Genomic DNA, 26,159 nt, shown 5'->3' with positions numbered 1-26,159 from the left:
TCATCTCGTCAATTTACGATATTTTACATTTAATTGTATATTCTAATTTTATAAGTAACATTTTCTGGATAAATATTTTTCAAGTCTATAAATGTATTTGTAAAAATTAAAAAATTTATTTTTTTAAAATTAGATTCTTATATACAAATTTAATTCAATTTATTTTATTGGTTATACATTATATCTTTATGAAAAAGATTTAAGTATTTTAAAAAAATAATAAATTGCACATAAAAATTTATTAAAAATAATTTAAATAATTTTAATTTGTGAGGAATAAGGAATTATGTATAAGGTTTTAAAAATAATAAAATGTAAACGTTTATTTTAAAAGGTTATTATTTTTCATTAAACTGAAAGATCAATCTGTGAGTAAATTATGTATATAGTTTTAATAAAATCGGATTCATTTTTACGAATTAAATTTTTTTTATCATAATTTGATGTCAAATTTAAATTTATTTTTAATTGTAATTTAAAAATCAAATTTAAATTAACTTTTTATTGCAATTTGAGATCAAATTACAATAAAAAAATGGAATTGTAAAAATAAATTTGATTTTGAAGTAAAATCAAATTACATAATCGACATCTAATTGCCACCACATCGCATACTCTGTCTGCCACGTAAACTGTAGGTAAGACAATCATTCTGCAAGAAAAAATATTTTATACTTACTTTCAAGTAAAAAGAATTACATATAGAGTTGTAAAATCAGTTCATTATCTTGTGTTATGATTGTTAAACGATGATACAATTTTGTTTTTCGTCTTAATAATTATGTCCCTCTTCTGTAAAATAATCGGTATAGTCCTTAACTTCCTGTCAACAGTAAAATCACATTAATTACTTCATGAGTGACTTTCTAATTTTTATTTAAATAATGCCATTTTCAATAATAAACTATCATTATTATTTAAAAAAATGAACAAAATGATTTTCTATGTAAAGAATAATGTATAAGTTGCTTTCGGTTATAGTGTTATATTCTTGAATTTATTATTTGCAGAATTTCATAATGCGTTTTAACGCTTAAATCAAATTTTTACAATCAAGGACAATCACTTTGCAGAAAAACTATCACTACATTTATTTTATAATTAAGAAACTCCACACACCTCTTCTTCTATGAGGATAATTTTACCCTCCTCACCACATACCCAGTCATACACATGATTAAATGGTAACACTATTACTCCGCTACAAAAACAAGATAAAACCAAGATACTCTCAATTATAATAAATTTAGTGATTTATTTAACGTATAAAGGATGCTTGAAGAAATTTATTTTCCCATTCCATTCTTTAATTATTCTATCGCACAAAATTCTATCGCACACTGATATTTTGAAACAAAACTATACATTAATTTAAATCATTGCTTCTTTTCCGCGACAAAAATGCTGATGTAGATGATGATGTTTCTGAATTAAAATCTTACATTCTTCCTTATTATTAAGTCCTTTTCATAAAATGTTTCCAACGTTGATAATTCAATGATAATGTAATATTCTTAAATTGATTATTTCCAGAATATCGTAAGGCTTTTTTACGATCATGTAGAAACATCTTGATTTATTTATTATTTTCATTTGTCCTCTAATAAATGTATGTCCCACGTTCATATTAAGCTGAGGGTTCTTAAATTTATTTCCTGCAGTATTATGTAATGAGTTGGAATAAAGAAATTCTGTTGTTGCTTTCGATGCAAATCACAGTACAGAAAACATATCACTTAATTTGATTTATAATTAAATAACTCAATACACATTTTTTTCGAGAAGAATAATTTTGCCCACCTCACCACATACCCAGTCATACACATAATTTTATGGTATGACTATTATTCTACTTAAAAATGAAGATAGCATAGAGTTACTTTTAAATATAATAAATTTAGTGCTATACTTACCATGTGAATCACGCATGATGATATTAATTTCTTGATTGCTCTTGTAAATACTCCTTTATCAAAAAAATATCTGATTACCGATGAATCCTTTTTTTCGGTGAACATGATGATGATGATTATAAAGGAACATCATTATTTCTTTATTATTGTGTGTCCTATTCAAATTGTATGTCCCACGTTGATATTTTGCTGAGTGTTCTTGATTTTATTTCTTGCAGTATTATGTGATGAGTTTGATTGGTAAAATTCAGTTGTTGCTTTCAATGCAAATCACATTGTGGAAAACATACCACTTTATTTCTTTTACTATTAAGGAACTCAATACACATCTTTTTCTAGAAGAATAATTTTGCCCACCTCACCACAAACCCAGTCATAAACATAATTTTATGGTATGACTATTATTCTTCTAGAAAAAGATAATGGCACAGAGTTACTCGTGGTATAACAAATTTAGTGATATGCTTACCATGTGAATGACGCATGATGATATTAATTTCTTGATTCCTCTTGTAAATACTCCTTTTTCAAAAAAATATTTCCCACGATGATTTTTTACAGAATCCTGTGCTTGTGTCGATTACCGATGAATCCTTATTTTGCGGTGAACATGATGATGATGATTATACAGGAATATCTTGCTTTCTATATTATTGACGTGTGTCCTCTTTTAAATTTATGTCCCACGTTGATATTTCGCTGATTGTTCTTGATTTTATTTCTTGTAGTATTATGTGATGAGTTTGATTGGTGAAATTTAGTTGCTTTCGATGCAAATCACATTGCGGAAAACATACCACTTTATTTCTTTTACTAGAAAGGAACTCAATACACATCTTTTTCTAGAAGAATAATTTTGCCCACCTTACCACAAACCCAGTTATAAACATAATTTTATGGTATGACTAATATTCTACTAGAAAAAGATGATAGCATAGAGTTACTCTTAGTATAACAAATTTAGTGATATGCTTACCATGTGAATGACGCATGATGATATTAATTTCTTGATTCCTCTTGTAAATACTCCTTTTTCAAAAAAATATGTCCCACGATGATTTTTTACAGAATCCTGTGCTTGTGTCGATTACCGATGAATCCTTATTTTGCGGTGAACATGATGATTATGATTATACAGGAATATCTTGCTTTCTATATTATTGTCGTGTGTCCTCTTCTAATTTTATGTCCCACGTTGATATTTCGCTGATTGTTCTTGATTTTATTTCTTGTAGTATTATGTGATGAGTTTGATTGGTAAAATTCAGTTGTTGCTTTTAATGCAAATCTCATTGTGGAAAACATACCACTTTATTTCTTTTACTATTAACGAACTCAATACACATCTTTTTCGAGAAGTATAATTTTGCCCACCTGACCACAAACCCAGTTATAAACATAATTTTATGGTATGACTATTATTCTACTAGAAAAAGATGATAGCATAGAGTTACTCTTAGTATAACAAATTTAGTGATATGCTTACCATGTGAATGACGCATGATGATATTAATTTCTTGATTCCTCTTGTAAATACTCCTTTTTCAAAAAAATATGTCCCACGATGATTTTTTACAGAATCCTGTGCTTGTGTCGATTGCCGATGAATCCTTATTTTGCGATGAACATGATGATGATGATTATACAGAAATATCTTGCTTTCTATATTATTGTCGTGTGTCCTCTTTTAAATTTATGTCCCACGTTGATATTTCGCTGATTGTTCTTGATTTTATTTCTTGTAGTATTATGTGATGAGTTTGATTGGTAAAATTTAGTTGCTTTCGATGCTAATCACATTGCGGAAAACATACCACTTTATTTCTTTTACTATTAAGGAACTCAATACACATCTTTTTCTAGAAGAATAATTTTGCCCACCTCACCACAAACCCAGTCATAAACATAATTTTATGGTATGACTATTATTCTTCTAGAAAAAGATAATGGCACAGAGTTACTCGTGGTATAACAAATTTAGTGATATGCTTACCATGTGAATGACGCATGATGATATTAATTTCTTGATTCCTCTTGTAAATACTTGTTTTTCAAAAAAATATGTGCCACGATGATTTTTTACAGAATCCTGTTCTTGTGTCTATTACCGATGAATCCTTTTTTTGCGGTGAACATGATGATGATGATTATACAGGAACATCTTGCTTTCTATATTATTGTCGTGTGTCCTCTTCTAAATTTATGTCCCACGTTGATATTTCGCTGATTGTTCTTGTGTCGATTACCGATGAATCCTTTTTTTGCGGTGAACATGATGATGATGATTATACTGGAACATCTTGCTTTCTATATTATTGTCGTGTGTCCGCTTCTAAATTTATGTCCCACGTTGATAATTCGCTGATTGTTCTTGATTTTATTTCTTGTAGTATTATGTGATGAGTTTGATTGGTGAAATTCAGTTGCTTTCGATGCAAATCACATTGCGGAAAACATACCACTTTATTTCTTTTACTATTAAGGAACTCAATACACATCTTTTTCGAGAAGAATAATTTTGCCACCTCACCACAAACCCAGTCATAAACATAATTTTGTGGTATGACAATTATTCTACTAGAAAAAGATGATGGCATAGAGTTACTCTTAGTATAAAAAATTTAGTGATATGTTTACCATGTGAATGACGCACGATGATATTAATTTCTTGATTCCTCTTGTAAATACTCCTGTTTCAAAAAAATATGTCCCGCGATGATTTTTTACAGATTCCTGTTCTTGTGTCTATTACCGATGAATCCATTTTTGCGGAGAACATGATGATGATGATTATACAGTAACCTATTGCTTTCTATATTATTGTCGTGTGTCCTCTTCTAAATTTATGTCCCACGTTGATAATTCGCTGATTGTTCTTGATTTTGTTTCTTGTAGTATTATGTGATGAGTTTGATTGGTGAAATTCAGTTGCTTTCGATGCAAATCACATTGCGGAAAACATACCACTTTATTTCTTTTACTAGAAAGGAACTCAATACACATCTTTTTCTAGAAGAATAATTTTGCCCACCTCACCACAAACCCAGTCATAAATATAATTTTATGGTATGACTATTATTCTTCTAGAAAAAGATAATGGCACAGAGTTACTCGTGGTATAACAAATTTAGTGATATGCTTACCATGTGAATGACGCATGATGATATTAATTTCTTGATTCCTCTTGTAAATACTTGTTTTTCAAAAAAATATGTCCCACGATGATTTTTTTACAGAATCCTGTTCTTGTGTCTATTACCGATGAATCCTTTTTTTGCGGTGAACATGATGATGATGATTATACAGGAACATCTTGTTTTCTATATTATTGTCGTGTGTCCTCTTCTAAATTTATGTCCCACGTTGATATTTCGCTGATTGTTCTTGATTTTATTTCTTGTAGTATTATGTGATGAGTTTGATTGGTGAAATTCAGTTGCTTTCGATGCAAATCACATTGCGGAAAACATAACACTTTATTTCTTTTACTATTAAGGAACTCAATACACATCTTTTTCGAGAAGAATAATTTTGCCCACCTCACCACAAACCCAGTCATAAACATAATTTTGTGGTATGACTATTATTCTTCTAGAAAAAGATAATGGCACAGAGTTACTCGTGGTATAACAAATTTAGTGATATGCTTACCATGTGAATGACGCATGATGATATTAATTTCTTGATTCCTCTTGTAAATACTTGTTTTTCAAAAAAATATGTCCCACGATGATTTTTTTACAGAATCCTGTTCTTGTGTCTATTACCGATGAATCCTTTTTTTGCGGTGAACATGATGATGATGATTATACAGGAACATCTTGTTTTCTATATTATTGTCGTGTGTCCTCTTCTAAATTTATGTCCCACGTTGATATTTCGCTGATTGTTCTTGATTTTATTTCTTGTAGTATTATGTGATGAGTTTGATTGGTGAAATTCAGTTGCTTTCGATGCAAATCACATTGCGGAAAACATAACACTTTATTTCTTTTACTATTAAGGAACTCAATACACATCTTTTTCGAGAAGAATAATTTTGCCCACCTCACCACAAACCCAGTCATAAACATAATTTTGTGGTATGACTATTATTCTTCTAGAAAAAGATAATGGCACAGAGTTACTCGTGGTATAACAAATTTAGTGATATGCTTACCATGTGAATGACGCATGATGATATTAATTTCTTTATTCCTCTTGTAAATACTCCTTTTTCAAAAAAAAATGTCCCACGATGATTTTTTACAGAATCCTGTTCTTGTGTCTATTACCGATGAATCCTTTTTTTGCGGTGAACATGATGATGATGATTATACATGAACATCTTGCTTTCTATATTATTGTCGTGTGTCCTCTTCTAAATTTATGTCCCACGTTGATATTTCGCTGATTGTTCTTGTGTCGATTACCGATGAATCCTTTTTTTGCGGTGAACATGATGATGATGATTATACTGGAACATCTTGCTTTCTATATTATTGTCGTGTGTCCTCTTCTAAATTTATGTCCCACGTTGATAATTCGCTGATTGTTCTTGATTTTATTTCTTGTAGTATTATGTGATGAGTTTGATTGGTGAAATTCAGTTGTTTTCGATGCAAATCACATTGCGGAAAACATACCACTTTATTTCTTTTACTATTAAGGAACTCAATACACATCTTTTTCGAGAAGAATAATTTTGCCACCTCACCACAAACCCAGTCATAAACATAATATTGTGGTATGACAATTATTCTACTAGAAAAAGATGATGGCATAGAGTTACTCTTAGTATAAAAAATTTAGTGATATGTTTACCATGTGAATGACGCACGATGATATTAATTTCTTGATTCCTCTTGTAAATACTCCTGTTTCAAAAAAATATGTCCCGCGATGATTTTTTACAGATTCCTGTTCTTGTGTCTATTACCGATGAATCCATTTTTGCGGAGAACATGATGATGATGATTATACAGTAACCTATTGCTTTCTATATTATTGTCGTGTGTCCTCTTCTAAATTTATGTCCCACGTTGATAATTCGCTGATTGTTCTTGATTTTGTTTCTTGTAGTATTATGTGATGAGTTTGATTGGTGAAATTCAGTTGCTTTCGATGCAAATCACATTGCGGAAAACATACCACTTTATTTCTTTTACTATTAAGGAACTCAATACACATCTTTTTCTAAAAGAATAATTTTGCCCACCTCACCACATACCCAGTCATAAACATAATTTTATGGTATGACTATTATTCTTCTAGAAAAAGATAATGGCACAGAGTTACTCGTGGTATAACAAATTTAGTGATATGCTTACCATGTGAATGACGCATGATGATATTAATTTCTTGATTCCTCTTGTAAATACTTGTTTTTCAAAAAAATATGTCCCACGATGATTTTTTTACAGAATCCTGTTCTTGTGTCTATTACCGATGAATCCTTTTTTTGCGGTGAACATGATGATGATGATTATACAGGAACATCTTGTTTTCTATATTATTGTCGTGTGTCCTCTTCTAAATTTATGTCCCACGTTGATATTTCGCTGATTGTTCTTGATTTTATTTCTTGTAGTATTATGTGATGAGTTTGATTGGTGAAATTCAGTTGCTTTCGATGCAAATCACATTGCGGAAAACATAACACTTTATTTCTTTTACTATTAAGGAACTCAATACACATCTTTTTCGAGAAGAATAATTTTGCCCACCTCACCACAAACCCAGTCATAAACATAATTTTGTGGTATGACTATTATTCTTCTAGAAAAAGATAATGGCACAGAGTTACTCGTGGTATAACAAATTTAGTGATATGCTTACCATGTGAATGACGCATGATGATATTAATTTCTTTATTCCTCTTGTAAATACTCCTTTTTCAAAAAAAAATGTCCCACGATGATTTTTTACAGAATCCTGTTCTTGTGTCTATTACCGATGAATCCTTTTTTTGCGGTGAACATGATGATGATGATTATACATGAACATCTTGCTTTCTATATTATTGTCGTGTGTCCTCTTCTAAATTTATGTCCCACGTTGATATTTCGCTGATTGTTCTTGTGTCGATTACCGATGAATCCTTTTTTTGCGGTGAACATGATGATGATGATTATACTGGAACATCTTGCTTTCTATATTATTGTCGTGTGTCCTCTTCTAAATTTATGTCCCACGTTGATAATTCGCTGATTGTTCTTGATTTTATTTCTTGTAGTATTATGTGATGAGTTTGATTGGTGAAATTCAGTTGTTTTCGATGCAAATCACATTGCGGAAAACATACCACTTTATTTCTTTTACTATTAAGGAACTCAATACACATCTTTTTCGAGAAGAATAATTTTGCCACCTCACCACAAACCCAGTCATAAACATAATATTGTGGTATGACAATTATTCTACTAGAAAAAGATGATGGCATAGAGTTACTCTTAGTATAAAAAATTTAGTGATATGTTTACCATGTGAATGACGCACGATGATATTAATTTCTTGATTCCTCTTGTAAATACTCCTGTTTCAAAAAAATATGTCCCGCGATGATTTTTTACAGATTCCTGTTCTTGTGTCTATTACCGATGAATCCATTTTTGCGGAGAACATGATGATGATGATTATACAGTAACCTATTGCTTTCTATATTATTGTCGTGTGTCCTCTTCTAAATTTATGTCCCACGTTGATAATTCGCTGATTGTTCTTGATTTTGTTTCTTGTAGTATTATGTGATGAGTTTGATTGGTGAAATTCAGTTGCTTTCGATGCAAATCACATTGCGGAAAACATACCACTTTATTTCTTTTACTATTAAGGAACTCAATACACATCTTTTTCTAGAAGAATAATTTTGCCCACCTCACCACAAACCCAGTCATAAACATAATTTTATGGTATGACTATTATTCTTCTAGAAAAAGATAATGGCACAGAGTTACTCGTGGTATAACAAATTTAGTGATATGCTTACCATGTGAATGACGCATGATGATATTAATTTCTTGATTCCTCTTGTAAATACTTGTTTTTCAAAAAAATATGTCCCACGATGATTTTTTTACAGAATCCTGTTCTTGTGTCTATTACCGATGAATCCTTTTTTTGCGGTGAACATGATGATGATGATTATACAGGAACATCTTGTTTTCTATATTATTGTCGTGTGTCCTCTTCTAAATTTATGTCCCACGTTGATATTTCGCTGATTGTTCTTGATTTTATTTCTTGTAGTATTATGTGATGAGTTTGATTGGTGAAATTCAGTTGCTTTCGATGCAAATCACATTGCGGAAAACATAACACTTTATTTCTTTTACTATTAAGGAACTCAATACACATCTTTTTCGAGAAGAATAATTTTGCCCACCTCACCACAAACCCAGTCATAAACATAATTTTGTGGTATGACTATTATTCTTCTAGAAAAAGATAATGGCATAGAGTTACTCTTAGTATAAAAAATTTAGTGATATGTTTACCATGTGAATGACGCACGATGATATTAATTTCTTGATTCCTCTTGTAAATACTCCTGTTTCAAAAAAATATGTCCCGCGATGATTTTTTACAGATTCCTGTTCTTGTGTCTATTACCGATGAATCCATTTTTGCGGAGAACATGATGATGATGATTATACAGAAACCTATTGCTTTCTATATTATTGTCGTGTGTCCTCTTCTAAATTTATGTCCCACGTTGATAATTCGCTGATTGTTCTTGATTTTGTTTCTTGTAGTATTATGTGATGAGTTTGATTGGTGAAATTCAGTTGCTTTCGATGCAAATCACATTGCGGAAAACATACCACTTTATTTCTTTTACTATTAAGGAACTCAATACACATCTTTTTCTAGAAGAATAATTTTGCCCACCTCACCACAAACCCAGTCATAAACATAATTTTATGGTATGACTATTATTCTTCTAGAAAAAGATAATGGCACAGAGTTACTCGTGGTATAACAAATTTAGTGATATGCTTACCATGTGAATGACGCATGATGATATTAATTTCTTGATTCCTCTTGTAAATACTTGTTTTTCAAAAAAATATGTCCCACGATGATTTTTTTACAGAATCCTGTTCTTGTGTCTATTACCGATGAATCCTTTTTTTGCGGTGAACATGATGATGATGATTATACAGGAACATCTTGTTTTCTATATTATTGTCGTGTGTCCTCTTCTAAATTTATGTCCCACGTTGATATTTCGCTGATTGTTCTTGATTTTATTTCTTGTAGTATTATGTGATGAGTTTGATTGGTGAAATTCAGTTGCTTTCGATGCAAATCACATTGCGGAAAACATAACACTTTATTTCTTTTACTATTAAGGAACTCAATACACATCTTTTTCGAGAAGAATAATTTTGCCCACCTCACCACAAACCCAGTCATAAACATAATTTTGTGGTATGACTATTATTCTTCTAGAAAAAGATAATGGCATAGAGTTACTCTTAGTATAAAAAATTTAGTGATATGTTTACCATGTGAATGACGCACGATGATATTAATTTCTTGATTCCTCTTGTAAATACTCCTGTTTCAAAAAAATATGTCCCGCGATGATTTTTTACAGATTCCTGTTCTTGTGTCTATTACCGATGAATCCATTTTTGCGGAGAACATGATGATGATGATTATACAGAAACCTATTGCTTTCTATATTATTGTCGTGTGTCCTCTTCTAAATTTATGTCCCACGTTGATAATTCGCTGATTGTTCTTGATTTTGTTTCTTGTAGTATTATGTGATGAGTTTGATTGGTGAAATTCAGTTGCTTTCGATGCAAATCACATTGCGGAAAACATAACACTTTATTTCTTTTACTATTAAGGAACTCAATACACATCTTTTTCTAGAAGAATAATTTTGCCCACCTCACCACAAACCCAGTCATAAACATAATTTTATGGTATGACTATTATTCTTCTAGAAAAAGATAATGGCACAGAGTTACTCGTGGTATAACAAATTTAGTGATATGCTTACCATGTGAATGACGCATGATGATATTAATTTCTTGATTCCTCTTGTAAATACTTGTTTTTCAAAAAAATATGTCCCACGATGATTTTTTACAGAATCCTGTTCTTGTGTCTATTACCGATGAATCCTTTTTTTGCGGTGAACATGATGATGATGATTATACATGAACATCTTGCTTTCTATATTATTATTGTTGTGTGTCCTCTTCTAAATTTATGTCCCACGTTGATATTTCGCTGATTGTTCTTGATTTTATTTCTTGTAGTATTATGTGATGAGTTTGATTGGTGAAATTCAGTTGCTTTCGATTGAAATCACATTGCGGAAAACATACCACTTTATTTCTTTTACTATTAAGGAACTCAATACACATCTTTTTCGAGAAGAATAATTTTGCCCACCTCACCACAAACCCAGTCATAAACATAATTTTATGGTATGACTATTATTCTTCTAGAAAAAGATAATGGCACAGAGTTACTCGTGGTATAACAAATTTAGTGATATGCTTACCATGTGAATGACGCATGATGATATTAATTTCTTGATTCCTCTTGTAAATACTTGTTTTTCAAAAAAATATGTCCCACGATGATTTTTTACAGAATCCTGTTCTTGTGTCTATTACCGATGAATCCTTTTTTTGCGGTGAACATGATGATGATGATTATACATGAACATCTTGCTTTCTATATTATTATTGTTGTGTGTCCTCTTCTAAATTTATGTCCCACGTTGATATTTCGCTGATTGTTCTTGATTTTATTTCTTGTAGTATTATGTGATGAGTTGGATTGGTGAAATTCAGTTGCTTTCGATTGAAATCACATTGCGGAAAACATACCACTTTATTTCTTTTACTATTAAGGAACTCAATACACATCTTTTTCGAGAAGAATAATTTTGCCCGCCTCACCACAAACCCAGTCATAAACATAATTTTATGGTATGACTATTATTCTTCTAGAAAAAGATAATGGCACAGAGTTACTTGTGGTATAACAAATTTAGTGATATGCTTACCATGTGAATGACGCATGATGATATTAATTTCTTTATTCCTCTTGTAAATACTCCGTTTTCAAAAAAAAATGTCCCACGATGATTTTTTACAGAATCCTGTTCTTGTGTCTATTACCGATGAATCCTTTTTTTGCGGTGAACATGATGATGATGATTATACAGGAACATCTTGCTTTCTTTATTATTATTGTTGTGTGTCCTCTTCTAAATTTATGTCCCACGTTGATATTTCGCTGATTGTTCTTGATTTTATTTCTTGTAGTATTATGTGATGAGTTTGATTGGTGAAATTCAGTTGCTTTCGATTGAAATCACATTGCGGAAAACATACCACTTTATTTCTTTTACTATTAAGGAACTCAATACACATCTTTTTCGAGAAGAATAATTATGCTTACCTCATCACATATACATAATTTTATCGATCAACATGATGATGGTGATGATGATTTTGCAGTAGTATCTTGATTTTTTTATTATTTATGTGTCCTCTTCAAAATGTATATCCAACGATAAGATTCCGATGAATGTCTAACCAAAGCTAATGTACATTAAATTTTTTTGTTATTCTTGTTTTTTTATTTATTCTTGTTCCGGAAATGTCGTTATGATTTCTGTTTCTAATATTTTTAAATAGTGTAATCTCATTTGTTTGGCGTTTGAGGAATTTCTTACGTTGTATGGATTTCTTCCTGCGAGTATTGTGATTAAATTTGCTGCTGCATAAATTCCACAAGCAACGCCATCCGGTTGTTCAGTCACGTCTCCTCTTACAATATTTTTCTCTTGTAAAAATGGGTATCGTTTTCTTATGTAAGTTTTCTCTTCTTCTGGTAAATCTTTGAATTCTTTTGTAAATAAACTGTCAAATATATGTAAATATTCTCCATCGAAGTAAATGCAACGCCAATGATCTGACGTGTTTCCTCCTATGATTTGGGCATCCCATTCCCAGTCCTCTGTGATCTCAAACGGTGGTATATGTTCTGGATATAGTAAATAGTCTACATTTAGTAAGTCGTACGGCGTCTGTTCTCGGCATAATTTCAATAGTCTATTGATGCAAAATTGGTCCAATCGGTTGTCATCTTCAATCAAATGCTTAAATTCGGGTAAAGGAATTGAATCAGCAATCTTTGTCGACAATCTTTTTAATGGTTGATCCGTTGGTGGTTTAATATATGCCACTATTTCAATGTCGTTGTCATCGTTGTTTTTTAAATCATGATGTTCATTAGTTTCAACATCAATGACCATTCCTCTATTATTCTCTTCTGTTTCGTCAATTGTATCATCTACTTCAATTTTATTTACTTTTATGCCTTTAGCTTCAAGTATATAATCCGGTTCTCGTATTTTCATAAGTCTGTTCAAGCGACTATCAACAACTTCTGGAAGTACGCATTCCTTGAAGAATCTGGAGAGTTTGAATTCCATTTGATTTTTCCAAAAAAGGTCATCGCGTAAAACTATAACTATTTTTATATTTTTTTTTGACCACATTGCAAATATGCAGAATTCACGCCTAGTTACGTGAAGTTGTCCCTGTATTTGAAAATAATATTTGTGCTTAGTGTTCATATGATTAACATTGTTTTTATCGTAAACAGATCTAAGTCTTTTTGTTATTGGCATATTAAACGCTTCCTCAATTGTTGTTTCACTTGCTGATTTTGGACATTTCACTTCTACTATTCCACCTGGAACAATGTCATATAATTTTGCTGATGTTACTCGTTGTATAATATTTTCTGAAACGTCAATGTTTGACAGAGAAATGTCAACAAGGCCATCTGGAGAAGCTGCAAAAATTTCTTGTTCAGGATCAATACATAAACCACTTGGTTTAATTTGAATATTTAAAGCCCTCTTTAATTCATTTACAGCATCTTTTTCGTGTTCAATTCCATATTCCATTGCTGCTTGTGCATTACTTGAATATGCAATTTTATCTGGATGTACAATTCTTTTGACTATTGCATGACAAAATGTGGTTTCTGCCATATTACAAATATCGCCCATATGTGATGCAGTTATCATTCCTTTCCTTGTATCGTGCCATAATTTACTATCACGTTGCAAAATTGTCTCCTCAAAAATAATTTCCCGTTTATTTTGATTTTCTTTTAATTTATTCAAGTGCGCTTGTTTTCGTAATTCCATAATGCTTTCAGAGATGTCTACTTTCATTGCATTTTTTCCATAATGTTTATCTTTTTCGGCATCCCGCGTGTCAAACATTCGTTTACCGTTGTTGTTGATCCTGTTTCTTTCTATTTGAAGTTGACGACTCTCTTCCATTGTTGTAATAACTTCAGGTACATTTTTATTAATTCCTTTATATAAAGTTGACAGTGCTCCTTTTTTGTTTGCTTGCATTATTTGGAGTTGTACTCGCGTTGCATATCCTCGGGCTTTATTGAAGGAAACTCTTTTGCCAGCTATACCTTTACAAATGTGATTGTTGAAACATTCGCAATCATTGGTGGTTGCATTTTTTATTAAACTTTCTACATTACTTGACATTCTTTCTAATTCTGACATAATGTTCGGTAGAATTTTATTCTCTAACAGATGACCAAGATTTTCTTCACCTAAAGTTGCTATTCCTTTACACGGCCAATTTCGTTCCAAACAATGCTTGTGTTCTCCATAACAGTGCCACACGGCATTCTCTATGTCTTTAAACAAAAGTTCATTCTTTTCCTTTTTAGAAATATTTTGCTCTCGTCTTCTTGTAGCTGCTTCCATTATTTCATCTACAATAGAAACACTACAGCGTTTTAAATGTTGCCGAGCTTGCAAGCATCCATCTCCAGATACTTCATTTGGAAGTCGCGTTTTTGTCATATCTGCTAATCTTATATATGTGTTTTTCTTCAAATGATTTACGCATTCATATTTTTTAACTTTAATGCCATATTCTTTGTAAGGGTCTGCTTTTAGAATTGCGTTGTGAACACTACTGTCACCATCGCCAACGAAATTTTTATATATTAATCCATATTTTTCTACGCTGGTTTTGAAAGCCTCTACTATTGCGTCTGGTTCCATGCTGCTGGAGCTTTTATTCTTTTCAAAATTTCTAACGCAAATGTGCGGATTTGGTTCTCGTTCTTCTTTCTCTGCCTTTTCACAAGTTGAACATACTTTTATCCTTATAATTAGATCAATTACTTCTCTAGTTTCATTTCCCGTAATAACTGCACTAGCTGCTGAAGCGTTGTACGATCTACCATAAGATCGTTTACTCCATGAACAATCTGTTTTTACAGTTATGCAAGGAATACCTTTAACAACGTGTTTTTTTTCCATTGCTATGTTAAATTCTTTTTTCGCAGACTCTGACAAAATTTCCCTACTTACTCCATAACTGTCCATGAAAATTTTATCTTGATATTTTCTAAAAGTCTTTGCGCTAATACACTTTAATCCTTGAGCAGCACGAATTTCTTTAGCGTTCCAATATGGAGTACCAGCAACCAGAACACCAGATGTAAAACTATAATTTGGATGAATATAATTGTCATCTTCTGGATGAGTATTAAAACTTAATACTTCCAAACAACTATTACACTGTAAATATATTTTAGTTATGTCTCCTTTGTCGCTGAAATCGAGAAGAGACCAGTGTCCATTTATACAATTTTCTTTGTGATGATTTTCGCGATCTGTTTTTTTCATAATTTCATTTAGAACATGTCCAATATGGACAACGCGAGGTCCTAAGCTCATAAAATTTTCACTAAATTTATTTTCTTCTTCTTCCTTGTAAATATTAAATACAGATTTATTTAATTCGTAATGTTTAAACGCGTTTAAATTATTTGAAAAAACGATACTTTCCCCCTTTTCCTTGCCGGAGTTTAAATTTAGTTGAATATCAAAATCTTCGGAATTACACACAAAATCAGGACCAAACTCTGAACCGACGTCAAACGCGATTGTATCATCGTCGATTTTATAAAAAACATTTTGTTCATTTTCATTTTTTCCATTATTTAAATCATAGAAGAGTGTATTTTCTGTACTTACCGTACCATTGCTTTCGTCTGCAGCATTTTGATATATATTTCCTGCTTCTTCCTTTTGTAAATTAGGAATAATTCCATCTTCTTTCTTCATATCACGTTCATGCTCCTTTAGTAGTTTCAGTAAGCGCCTGTAGAACAAATATTTATTTTTGTTTAATACAATATTATTTAATTTCTTATTGATCTAACTTAATTTTTTTCTATTACTAATTTATTATTCTCATTATAATGAAAATTCATTATAAATTTTCATGAAAAAAGGTATTTCAAGAAATACGGAAAAAAAATTTTTTAAATACAAGATTTTGTGACATACACACATATACCTGGACATTTACTTAAACTTCAAATATAAGCATTCTTGATTAAGAAATACTCTTTTGAATGGTGCAAAAGTTTTTTTCAAAAAATTAAAATTTTGACTCTTTTTTGGAAAATCAAACTTTTTTTTGATTATTTTTTTAAATTTGGTTCTTTTTATGTTTTTCTTCCTCGTAGAGGAAGCGTTGTAGTCCTGTCGTTAATAAAATTTTTGAATATGATAAAAACAAATTTTCCTTTATATAGAAACATGTTATATGAGATCCTGATCAATTGTCCGGATGTATGTGTGTGTGTGTGTGTATTTATGGAGCGTTTTTGTAAACACGATATCTTTAGCAGGTTTAAATGGATTTGGATAAAATTCGGTAGGCTTGTTTAACAGATTAATCTCTAAAAAATGAGAAAAATATTTTTAAAAATATCCACCAAAAAAATTTTTATCCTACTTTTTCATGTCCAAGAAGTTGGCAACGCCATTTTGTTTTTTCAAAAAAATAAAACTTGTGCTGAATTGTGCTAGGTTTGTGCTCAACTGTGCCGAAAAAAAAATTTTTTTGGCAAAAATTTCAAAAAAAAATTTTTTTTCACAAAAACGCCATTTGGTTAAAAATAAAAAATGAAAGTTGTGCTGAACACATCAAACACCACAGAATATTGTGATAAAAAAAAAATTTTTTTCAAAAATTAAAAAAAAAAAAATTTTTTTAAAATTAAATTTTTGCAATTCAAAGATTTTCAAAAATAAAAATTTTCATAAATTTAAAGTTGTGCTGAATTGTGCTACCTGAGCACAACGAAAAAGTCTTAATAAACTTTTCCCTAAAATTAATATTTTCCATGGAAAATTATGTTTACTAAATTAAAAAAAAAAAATTTTTATAAAAAAAATCAAAAATGAAAATTTTTAAAAATCAAAAGTTGTGCTGAATTGTGCTACCTATGCACAACGAAAAAGTCTGAATAAACTTTTCCCTAAAATTCATATTTTCCATGGAAATTCATGTTTTTTGAATTTTTTTTTTTTAATTTTCAATAATAAAAATTTTCATAAATTTAAAGTTGTGCTGAATTGTGCTATCCGAGCACAGTAACACTTATCCCTACAGTTCATTTTTCCATTATCCTGAAAAGGACAGATTATACATAACAAACTTAAAGTATTGTCTACGTTTGACATTTTTTCCGTGTTTGTCCTGAAAAGGACAGATTGTGCTGAACGGCTGATGCATATTATTCAGGTTACGAACTTAAAGTATTTTCTACGTTTGACATTGTTTCGGTGTTTGTCCTGAAATGGACAGATTGTACTGAACGGCACCGATAAAATTGTCAAACGTAGAAAATACTTTAAGTTCACGAAGTTGAAGTACGCAACGTTTATATAAACGATTTTTAAAGAAATTTTTTTTTTAAATTAAAAATTCTATAATTTTTTGCCCAAAAAATATTTTTTTATAATTTGTTGGTTAACGAAAACTACAAGAAATATTTTTTAGGCAAAAAATTATAAAATTTTTCGTTTAAAAAAATTATTTCTTTAAAAATCGTTTATATAAACGTTGCCTACTTCAGGTTCGTTTAAGTTCGAAACCTGACTAATATGCATCAACTGTCTGCCGTTCAATACAATCTGTCCTTTTCAGGACAAACATCGAAAAAATATGAAACGTAGAAAATACTTTAAGTTCGTAACTTGAATAATATGCATCAGCCGTTCAGCACAATCTGTCCTTTTCCGGACAAACACGGAAAAATGTCAAACGTAGAAAATACTTCACATCGAAAAAAATAAAATCTTAAAATGAGAAGAAAATTACTCTCAACATTTACTTTTACATTTTATTTTCAATATATGAATATTCATCTAAAAAATAGAGGATTATTTTTTTTTTATTTAAGAACATTTTGGTTAGATGATTACTTTTAATCTTTCTTTTTCGATTGAAAGTATTCTTTTCCACTTGAGATTTTTTTTCTATAATTGAGATTATTCCTCTAGAAATATATTTTTTTGTTTTTTTACGCACACCTACAAACTGTTCGAAAACTGACCGTTAAAAAATAAATAATGGACATCGCACTAAGAAACCTTCTATATGAAATGTGACTAACAAATTACATCTGTAATTTTGAAAATAATATTAATTACTTACAATTAATAATGTTATTACAATAAATTAATGTCAATGTGTTGAACCCCTATTCTTTCTATGATTAGAATTTTGTAATATTCCATTTAAAATTAAATTTTTTCAGCATCATAATCTATAAATATTATTTTAAAAATATATTCATTTTTATATAAATAAAAATAAGAATGATTTTTTCTTTTCCATATTTTTATTTGTAGGAATGTTTATAAATTAGTTTTTCGATTTTTTTGAAGGAAGTAAATAAAAATTATTATCTAAGTAATTCATAAACTTTTTCACTTGCAAACTATTCATTATTTTACTTTAAAATTAACCTAAGTTTAAATTATTTTTCATAAACTAAAATTTTTTAGTATTTTTATTATATCGAAACTCGTGTTTTTGCCATGTTTCGTTCTCTAAAATGATTTCTTTTCCTATAAATAAATAAATCCAAGTTCTAAAGGGTAAACTAACCCATATAATTTCTTCTAATTAAATAAAGAAGATTGACATTTCTGAACTTGACGTAGGATTGAAACAAGATGATTATCTCTTTATTTGAGATTATTCCTCTCAAAATATACAAGAGGAAAATCCTCTCAAATAGATGTTAATACTTTAGTGCCCTTATATAAAAGAAAAAAATGCGTCAAAAGAAGAGGGATCCTCTAAAATTAAGAATTTATTTTTTTTGGTGTAAGTTCGAAACGTAAATTGATATGAATTAACCGTCAACAGTTATGTATAATCTTTCATTTTCAGGACAATGGAAAAATGAACATTAGGGAAAAGTGTTACTGTGCTCGGATAGCACAAGTCAGCACAACTTTCAATTTATCAAAAATATTATTTTTGTTTACAAAAAATTTCAAAAAACATGAATTTCCATGGAAAATATTAATTTTAGGGAAAAGTTTATTAAGACTTTTTCTTTGTACTCAGGTAGCACAATTCAGCACAACTTTTGATTTTTTAAAAATTTCATTTTTGAAAATTTTTGTTTAAAAAAAATTTCAAAAAACATGAATTGACTTTTTCATGAACATGACTTTTTCGTTGTGCTCAGGTAGCATAATGCAGCACAACTTTTGATTTTTAAAAATTTTCATTTTTGAAATATATTGCTAAAAAAGAATTTTAAAAAACATAATTTTCCATGGAAAATATTAATTTTAGGGAAAAGTTTATTAAGACTTTTTCGTTGTGCTCAGGTAGCACAATTCAGCACAACTTTAAATTTATGAAAATTTTCATTTCGGAAAATTTTTGTTTAAAAAAAATTTCAAAAAACATGAATTTCCATGGATAATATTAATTTTAGGGAAAAGTTTATTAAGACTTTTTCTTTGTACTCAGGTATCACAATTCAGCACAACTTTTGATTTTTAAAAATTTTCATTTCGGAAAATTTTTGTTTAAGAAAAATTTCAAAAAACATGAATTTCCATGGAAAATATTAATTTTAGGGAAAAGTTTATTATGACTTTTTCGTTGTACTCAGGTAGCACAATTCAGCACAACTTTTGATTTTTAAAAATTTTAATTTCGGAAAATTTTTGTTTAAAAAAAATTTCAAAAACATGAATTTTTATTTTTTTCCAGTGCATAAATTTAGAATAAACTGATAATAATTCCCAAACAATTGAATTTAAAAATATTCAATAAGAAATGCCACATTATTGCCAATTGCTGAAATTTTGCACAGGAATAATATCAAACCATAACCTCAATTATATATTTACTCTGTTCAAGAATTGTGGTGGACCAGTTAATTATAACAATAAGGCAGTCCAACTTGTGACATAGCGTGACGTCACTTTTCAAAATGGCGGCTTCTCGGAAGACATGCAATGCATTGAAGTCAATGGAGCGAATCAGTTTTTTTAACATAACTTTTGAAAAATTAATTTTTGTAACCAAGTGTAATTGTAAAATATTTTTTATTTATCGAGATCTATTTTTTAAAATAATAAAAATTAATTTTTTGATTTTATTAATTTAAAAAATAAATCTCGATAAATAAAAAATATTTTACAATTACACTTGGGTTCAAAAATTAATTTTTCAAAAGTTATGTTAAAAAAACTGATTCACTCCATTGACTTCAATGCACAACTTTTGATTTTTTAAAAATTTTCATTTCGGAAAATTTTTGTTTACAAAAAATTTCAAAAAACATGAATTTCCATGGAAAATATTAATTTTAGGGAAAAGTTTATTAAGACTTTTTCGTTGTGCTCAGGTAGCACAATTCAGCACAACTTTAAATTTATGAAAATTTTCATTTCGGAAAATTTTTGTTTAAAAAAAATTTCAAAAAACATGAATTTCCATGGATAATATTAATTTTAGGGAAAAGTTTATTAAGACTTTTTCTTTGTACTCAGGTATCACAATTCAGCACAACTTTTGATTTTTAAAAATTTTCATTTCGGAAAATTTTTGTTTAAGAAAAATTTCAAAAAACATGAATTTCCATGGAAAATATTAATTTTAGGGAAAAGTTTATTATGACTTTTTCGTTGTACTCAGGTAGCACAATTCAGCACAACTTTTGATTTTTTAAAAATTTTCATTTCGGAAAATTTTTGTTTACAAAAAATTTCAAAAAACATGAATTTCCATGAAAAATATTAATTTTAGGGAAAAGTTTATTAAGACTTTTTCGTTGTGCTCAGGTAGCATAATGCAACACAACTTTTGATTTTTAAAAATTTTCATTTTTGAAATATATTGCTAAAAAAGAATTTTAAAAAACATAATTTTCCATGGAAAATATTAATTTTAGGGAAAAGTTTATTAAGACTTTTTCGTTGTGCTCAGGTAGCACAATTCAGCACAACTTTAAATTTATGAAAATTTTCATTTCGGAAAATTTTTGTTTAAAAAAAATTTCAAAAAACATGAATTTCCATGGAAAATATTAATTTTAGGGAAAAGTTTATTAAGACTTTTTCTTTGTACTCAGGTAGCACAATTCAGCACAACTTTTGATTTTTTAAAAATTTCATTTTTGAAAATTTTTGTTTAAAAAAAATTTCAAAAAACATGAATTTCCATGGAAAATATTAATTTTAGGGAAAAGTTTATTATGACTTTTTCGTTGTACTCAGGTAGCACAATTCAGCACAACTTTTGATTTTTAAAAATTTTAATTTCGGAAAATTTTTGTTTAAAAAAAATTTCAAAAACATGAATTTTTATTTTTTTCCAGTGCATAAATTTAGAATAAACTGATAATAATTCCCAAACAATTGAATTTAAAAATATTCAATAAGAAATGCCACATTATTGCCAATTGCTGAAATTTTGCACAGGAATAATATCAAACCATAACCTCAATTATATATTTACTCTGTTCAAGAATTGTGGTGGACCAGTTAATTATAACAATAAGGCAGTCCAACTTGTGACATAGCGTGACGTCACTTTTCAAAATGGCGGCTTCTCGGAAGACATGCAATGCATTGAAGTCAATGGAGCGAATCAGTTTTTTTAACATAACTTTTGAAAAATTAATTTTTGTAACCAAGTGTAATTGTAAAATATTTTTTATTTATCGAGATCTATTTTTTAAAATAATAAAAATTAATTTTTTGATTTTATTAATTTAAAAAATAAATCTCGATAAATAAAAAATATTTTACAATTACACTTGGGTTCAAAAATTAATTTTTCAAAAGTTATGTTAAAAAAACTGATTCACTCCATTGACTTCAATGCACAACTTTTGATTTTTTAAAAATTTTCATTTCGGAAAATTTTTGTTTACAAAAAATTTCAAAAAACATGAATTTCCATGGAAAATATTAATTTTAGGGAAAAGTTTATTAAGACTTTTTCTTTGTACTCAGGTAGCACAATTCAGCACAACTTTTGATTTTTTAAAAATTTCATTTCGGAAAATTTTTGTTTAAAAAAAATTTCAAAAAACATGAATTTCCATGGATAATATTAATTTTAGGGAAAAGTTTATTAAGACTTTTTCGTTGTGCTCTGGTAGCACAATTCAGCACAACTTTTAATTTTTTAAAATTTTCATTTTTGAAAATTTTTGTTTAAAAAAAATTTCAAAAAACATGAATTTCCATGGAAAATATTAATTTTTGGGAAAAGTTTATTAAGACTTTTTCTTTGTACTCAGGTAGCACAATTCAGCACAAATTTTAATTTTTTAAAATTTTCATTTTTGAAAATTTTTGTTTAAAAAAAATTTTTAAAAACATGAATTTCCATGGAAAATATTAATTTTAGGGAAAATTTTATTAAGACTTTTTCGTTGTGCTCAGGTAGCATAATGCAACACAACTTTTGATTTTTAAAAATTTTCATTTTTGAAATATATTGCTAAAAAAGAATTTTAAAAAACATAATTTTCCATGGAAAATATTAATTTTAGGGAAAAGTTTATTAAGACTTTTTCGTTGTGCTCAGGTAGCACAATTCAGCACAACTTTAAATTTATGAAAATTTTCATTTCGGAAAATTTTTGTTTAAAAAAAATTTCAAAAAACATGAATTTCCATGGAAAATATTAATTTTAGGGAAAAGTTTATTAAGACTTTTTCTTTGTACTCAGGTAGCACAATTCAGCACAACTTTTGATTTTTTAAAAATTTCATTTTTGAAAATTTTTGTTTAAAAAAAATTTCAAAAAACATGAATTTCCATGGAAAATATTAATTTTAGGGAAAAGTTTATTATGACTTTTTCGTTGTACTCAGGTAGCACAATTCAGCACAACTTTTGATTTTTAAAAATTTTAATTTCGGAAAATTTTTGTTTAAAAAAAATTTCAAAAACATGAATTTTTATTTTTTTCCAGTGCATAAATTTAGAATAAACTGATAATAATTCCCAAACAATTGAATTTAAAAATATTCAATAAGAAATGCCACATTATTGCCAATTGCTGAAATTTTGCACAGGAATAATATCAAACCATAACCTCAATTATATATTTACTCTGTTCAAGAATTGTGGTGGACCAGTTAATTATAACAATAAGGCAGTCCAACTTGTGACATAGCGTGACGTCACTTTTCAAAATGGCGGCTTCTCGGAAGACATGCAATGCATTGAAGTCAATGGAGCGAATCAGTTTTTTTAACATAACTTTTGAAAAATTAATTTTTGAAACCAAGTGTAATTGTAAAATATTTTTTATTTATCGAGATCTATTTTTTAAAATAATAAAAATTAATTTTTTGATTTTATTAATTTAAAAAATAAATCTCGATAAATAAAAAATATTTTACAATTACACTTGGGTTCAAAAATTAATTTTTCAAAAGTTATGTTAAAAAAACTGATTCACTCCATTGACTTCAATGCACAACTTTTGATTTTTTAAAAATTTTCATTTCGGAAAATTTTTGTTTACAAAAAATTTCAAAAAACATGAATTTCCATGGAAAATATTAATTTTAGGGAAAAGTTTATTAAGACTTTTTCTTTGTACTCAGGTAGCACAATTCAGCACAACTTTTGATTTTTTAAAAATTTCATTTCGGAAAATTTTTGTTTAAAAAAAATTTCAAAAAACATGAATTTCCATGGATAATATTAATTTTAGGGAAAAGTTTATTAAGACTTTTTCGTTGTGCTCTGGTAGCACAATTCAGCACAACTTTTAATTTTTTAAAATTTTCATTTTTGAAAATTTTTGTTTAAAAAAAATTTCAAAAAACATGAATTTCCATGGAAAATATTAATTTTTGGGAAAAGTTTATTAAGACTTTTTCTTTGTACTCAGGTAGCACAATTCAGCACAAATTTTAATTTTTTAAAATTTTCATTTTTGAAAATTTTTGTTTAAAAAAAATTTTTAAAAACATGAATTTCCATGGAAAATATTAATTTTAGGGAAAATTTTATTAAGACTTTTTCGTTGTGCTCAGGTAGCATAATGCAACACAACTTTTGATTTTTAAAAATTTTCATTTTTGAAATATATTGCTAAAAAAGAATTTTAAAAAACATAATTTTCCATGGAAAATATTAATTTTAGGGAAAAGTTTATTAAGACTTTTTCGTTGTGCTCAGGTAGCACAATTCAGCACAACTTTAAATTTATGAAAATTTTCATTTCGGAAAATTTTTGTTTAAAAAAAATTTCAAAAAACATGAATTTCCATGGAAAATATTAATTTTAGGGAAAAGTTTATTAAGACTTTTTCTTTGTACTCAGGTAGCACAATTCAGCACAACTTTTGATTTTTTAAAAATTTCATTTTTGAAAATTTTTGTTTAAAAAAAATTTCAAAAAACATGAATTTCCATGGAAAATATTAATTTTAGGGAAAAGTTTATTATGACTTTTTCGTTGTACTCAGGTAGCACAATTCAGCACAACTTTTGATTTTTAAAAATTTTAATTTCGGAAAATTTTTGTTTAAAAAAAATTTCAAAAACATGAATTTTTATTTTTTTCCAGTGCATAAATTTAGAATAAACTGATAATAATTCCCAAACAATTGAATTTAAAAATATTCAATAAGAAATGCCACATTATTGCCAATTGCTGAAATTTTGCACAGGAATAATATCAAACCATAACCTCAATTATATATTTACTCTGTTCAAGAATTGTGGTGGACCAGTTAATTATAACAATAAGGCAGTCCAACTTGTGACATAGCGTGACGTCACTTTTCAAAATGGCGGCTTCTCGGAAGACATGCAATGCATTGAAGTCAATGGAGCGAATCAGTTTTTTTAACATAACTTTTGAAAAATTAATTTTTGAAACCAAGTGTAATTGTAAAATATTTTTTATTTATCGAGATCTATTTTTTAAAATAATAAAAATTAATTTTTTGATTTTATTAATTTAAAAAATAAATCTCGATAAATAAAAAATATTTTACAATTACACTTGGGTTCAAAAATTAATTTTTCAAAAGTTATGTTAAAAAAACTGATTCACTCCATTGACTTCAATGCTTTGCATGTCTTCCGAGAAGCCGCCATTTTGAAAAGTGACGTCACGCTATGTCACAAGTTGGACTGCCTTATTCTTGAACAAAAGAGTTATACATCTATAATTGAGGTTATGTTTTGATATTATTCCGGTGCAAAATTTCAGCAATTGGCAATACTGTAACTATGCTATGTACACAGGTCAACACTACACTACACGATCGCATGTATTTTTAAAGGAATTATTGATTAAAAAAATTTAACTTAAATTTTTAGAGATCTAAAATTATAAATATTTATATTAATCTAAAACACTTACCTAGCTTTTGGTCCTTTTTTTTTAGACAGTCTGAGTCCTGACGTTTGGTAAACACCTGTATGACGTTTTTTAGATCTGTCCTGATGTAATTTTAATCCGTTGTCCATTTCTTCAGTTTGATTAAAACTCATTTTAGTCACAAAAGCGCATAAAAACAAGAAATATATTTCCCGCACAACACAACCGATCTTTTGTTTTTATAAACAATATCAGTGAAAGTTGCGAAGAATTTAATTTCACTAAGAACACAAAGAGTACTTTATTTATGAAAAAAAGTTTTTTGTAAAAAGTAACCTTTTTTCATAAACAGAACGAATCTTTCAGAAAATCTTTCCGTGCACGTTCAACACAGCGCTGATCCGACGGAAAACTGACACATTTTCGACTGGTCCCAGTGTGCGCATCAGCGTCTCGGTTACCCTCTCCTGATCTATTTTTTCCCCTGCGCGTCGTCATAAAAGACCCAAAAAGAAATATCTCCCTTGAAGACAGAAAAAC

General features: G+C 28.7%; 1 protein-coding gene across 3 annotated transcripts; it reads right to left on the bottom strand.

Annotated features, from left to right (window-relative positions):
- Positions 1–382: 382 nt before the first annotated feature.
- LOC127277645 (uncharacterized) lies at positions 383–26,159 on the bottom strand. 3 transcript variants are annotated; one of them, XM_051298947.1, is made up of 3 exons: positions 25,662–26,159; positions 15,964–16,090; positions 383–652 (listed from the first exon to the last, which is right to left on the bottom strand). In XM_051298947.1, exons 1-3 carry the CDS (start codon positions 25,790–25,792, stop codon positions 593–595), a joined length of 318 nt encoding a protein of 105 aa, XP_051154904.1. In that variant the 5' UTR covers positions 25,793–26,159; the 3' UTR covers positions 383–592. The 3 variants fall into 3 exon arrangements, with proteins under 3 accessions (XP_051154904.1, XP_051154906.1, XP_051154905.1); XM_051298949.1 differs by having other exon boundaries at positions 383–823; positions 15,969–16,090; positions 25,662–26,152; XM_051298948.1 differs by having other exon boundaries at positions 566–823; positions 25,662–26,148.

This window comes from Leptopilina boulardi, unplaced genomic scaffold (genome assembly GCF_019393585.1).
Source record: "Leptopilina boulardi isolate dan_hultmark-lab unplaced genomic scaffold, ZJU_Lbou_2.1 LbouV2_172, whole genome shotgun sequence".
In the NCBI taxonomy this organism is placed as follows: Eukaryota; Metazoa; Arthropoda; class Insecta; order Hymenoptera; family Figitidae; genus Leptopilina; species Leptopilina boulardi.
This window is presented reverse-complemented; position numbering and strand designations above follow the sequence as displayed.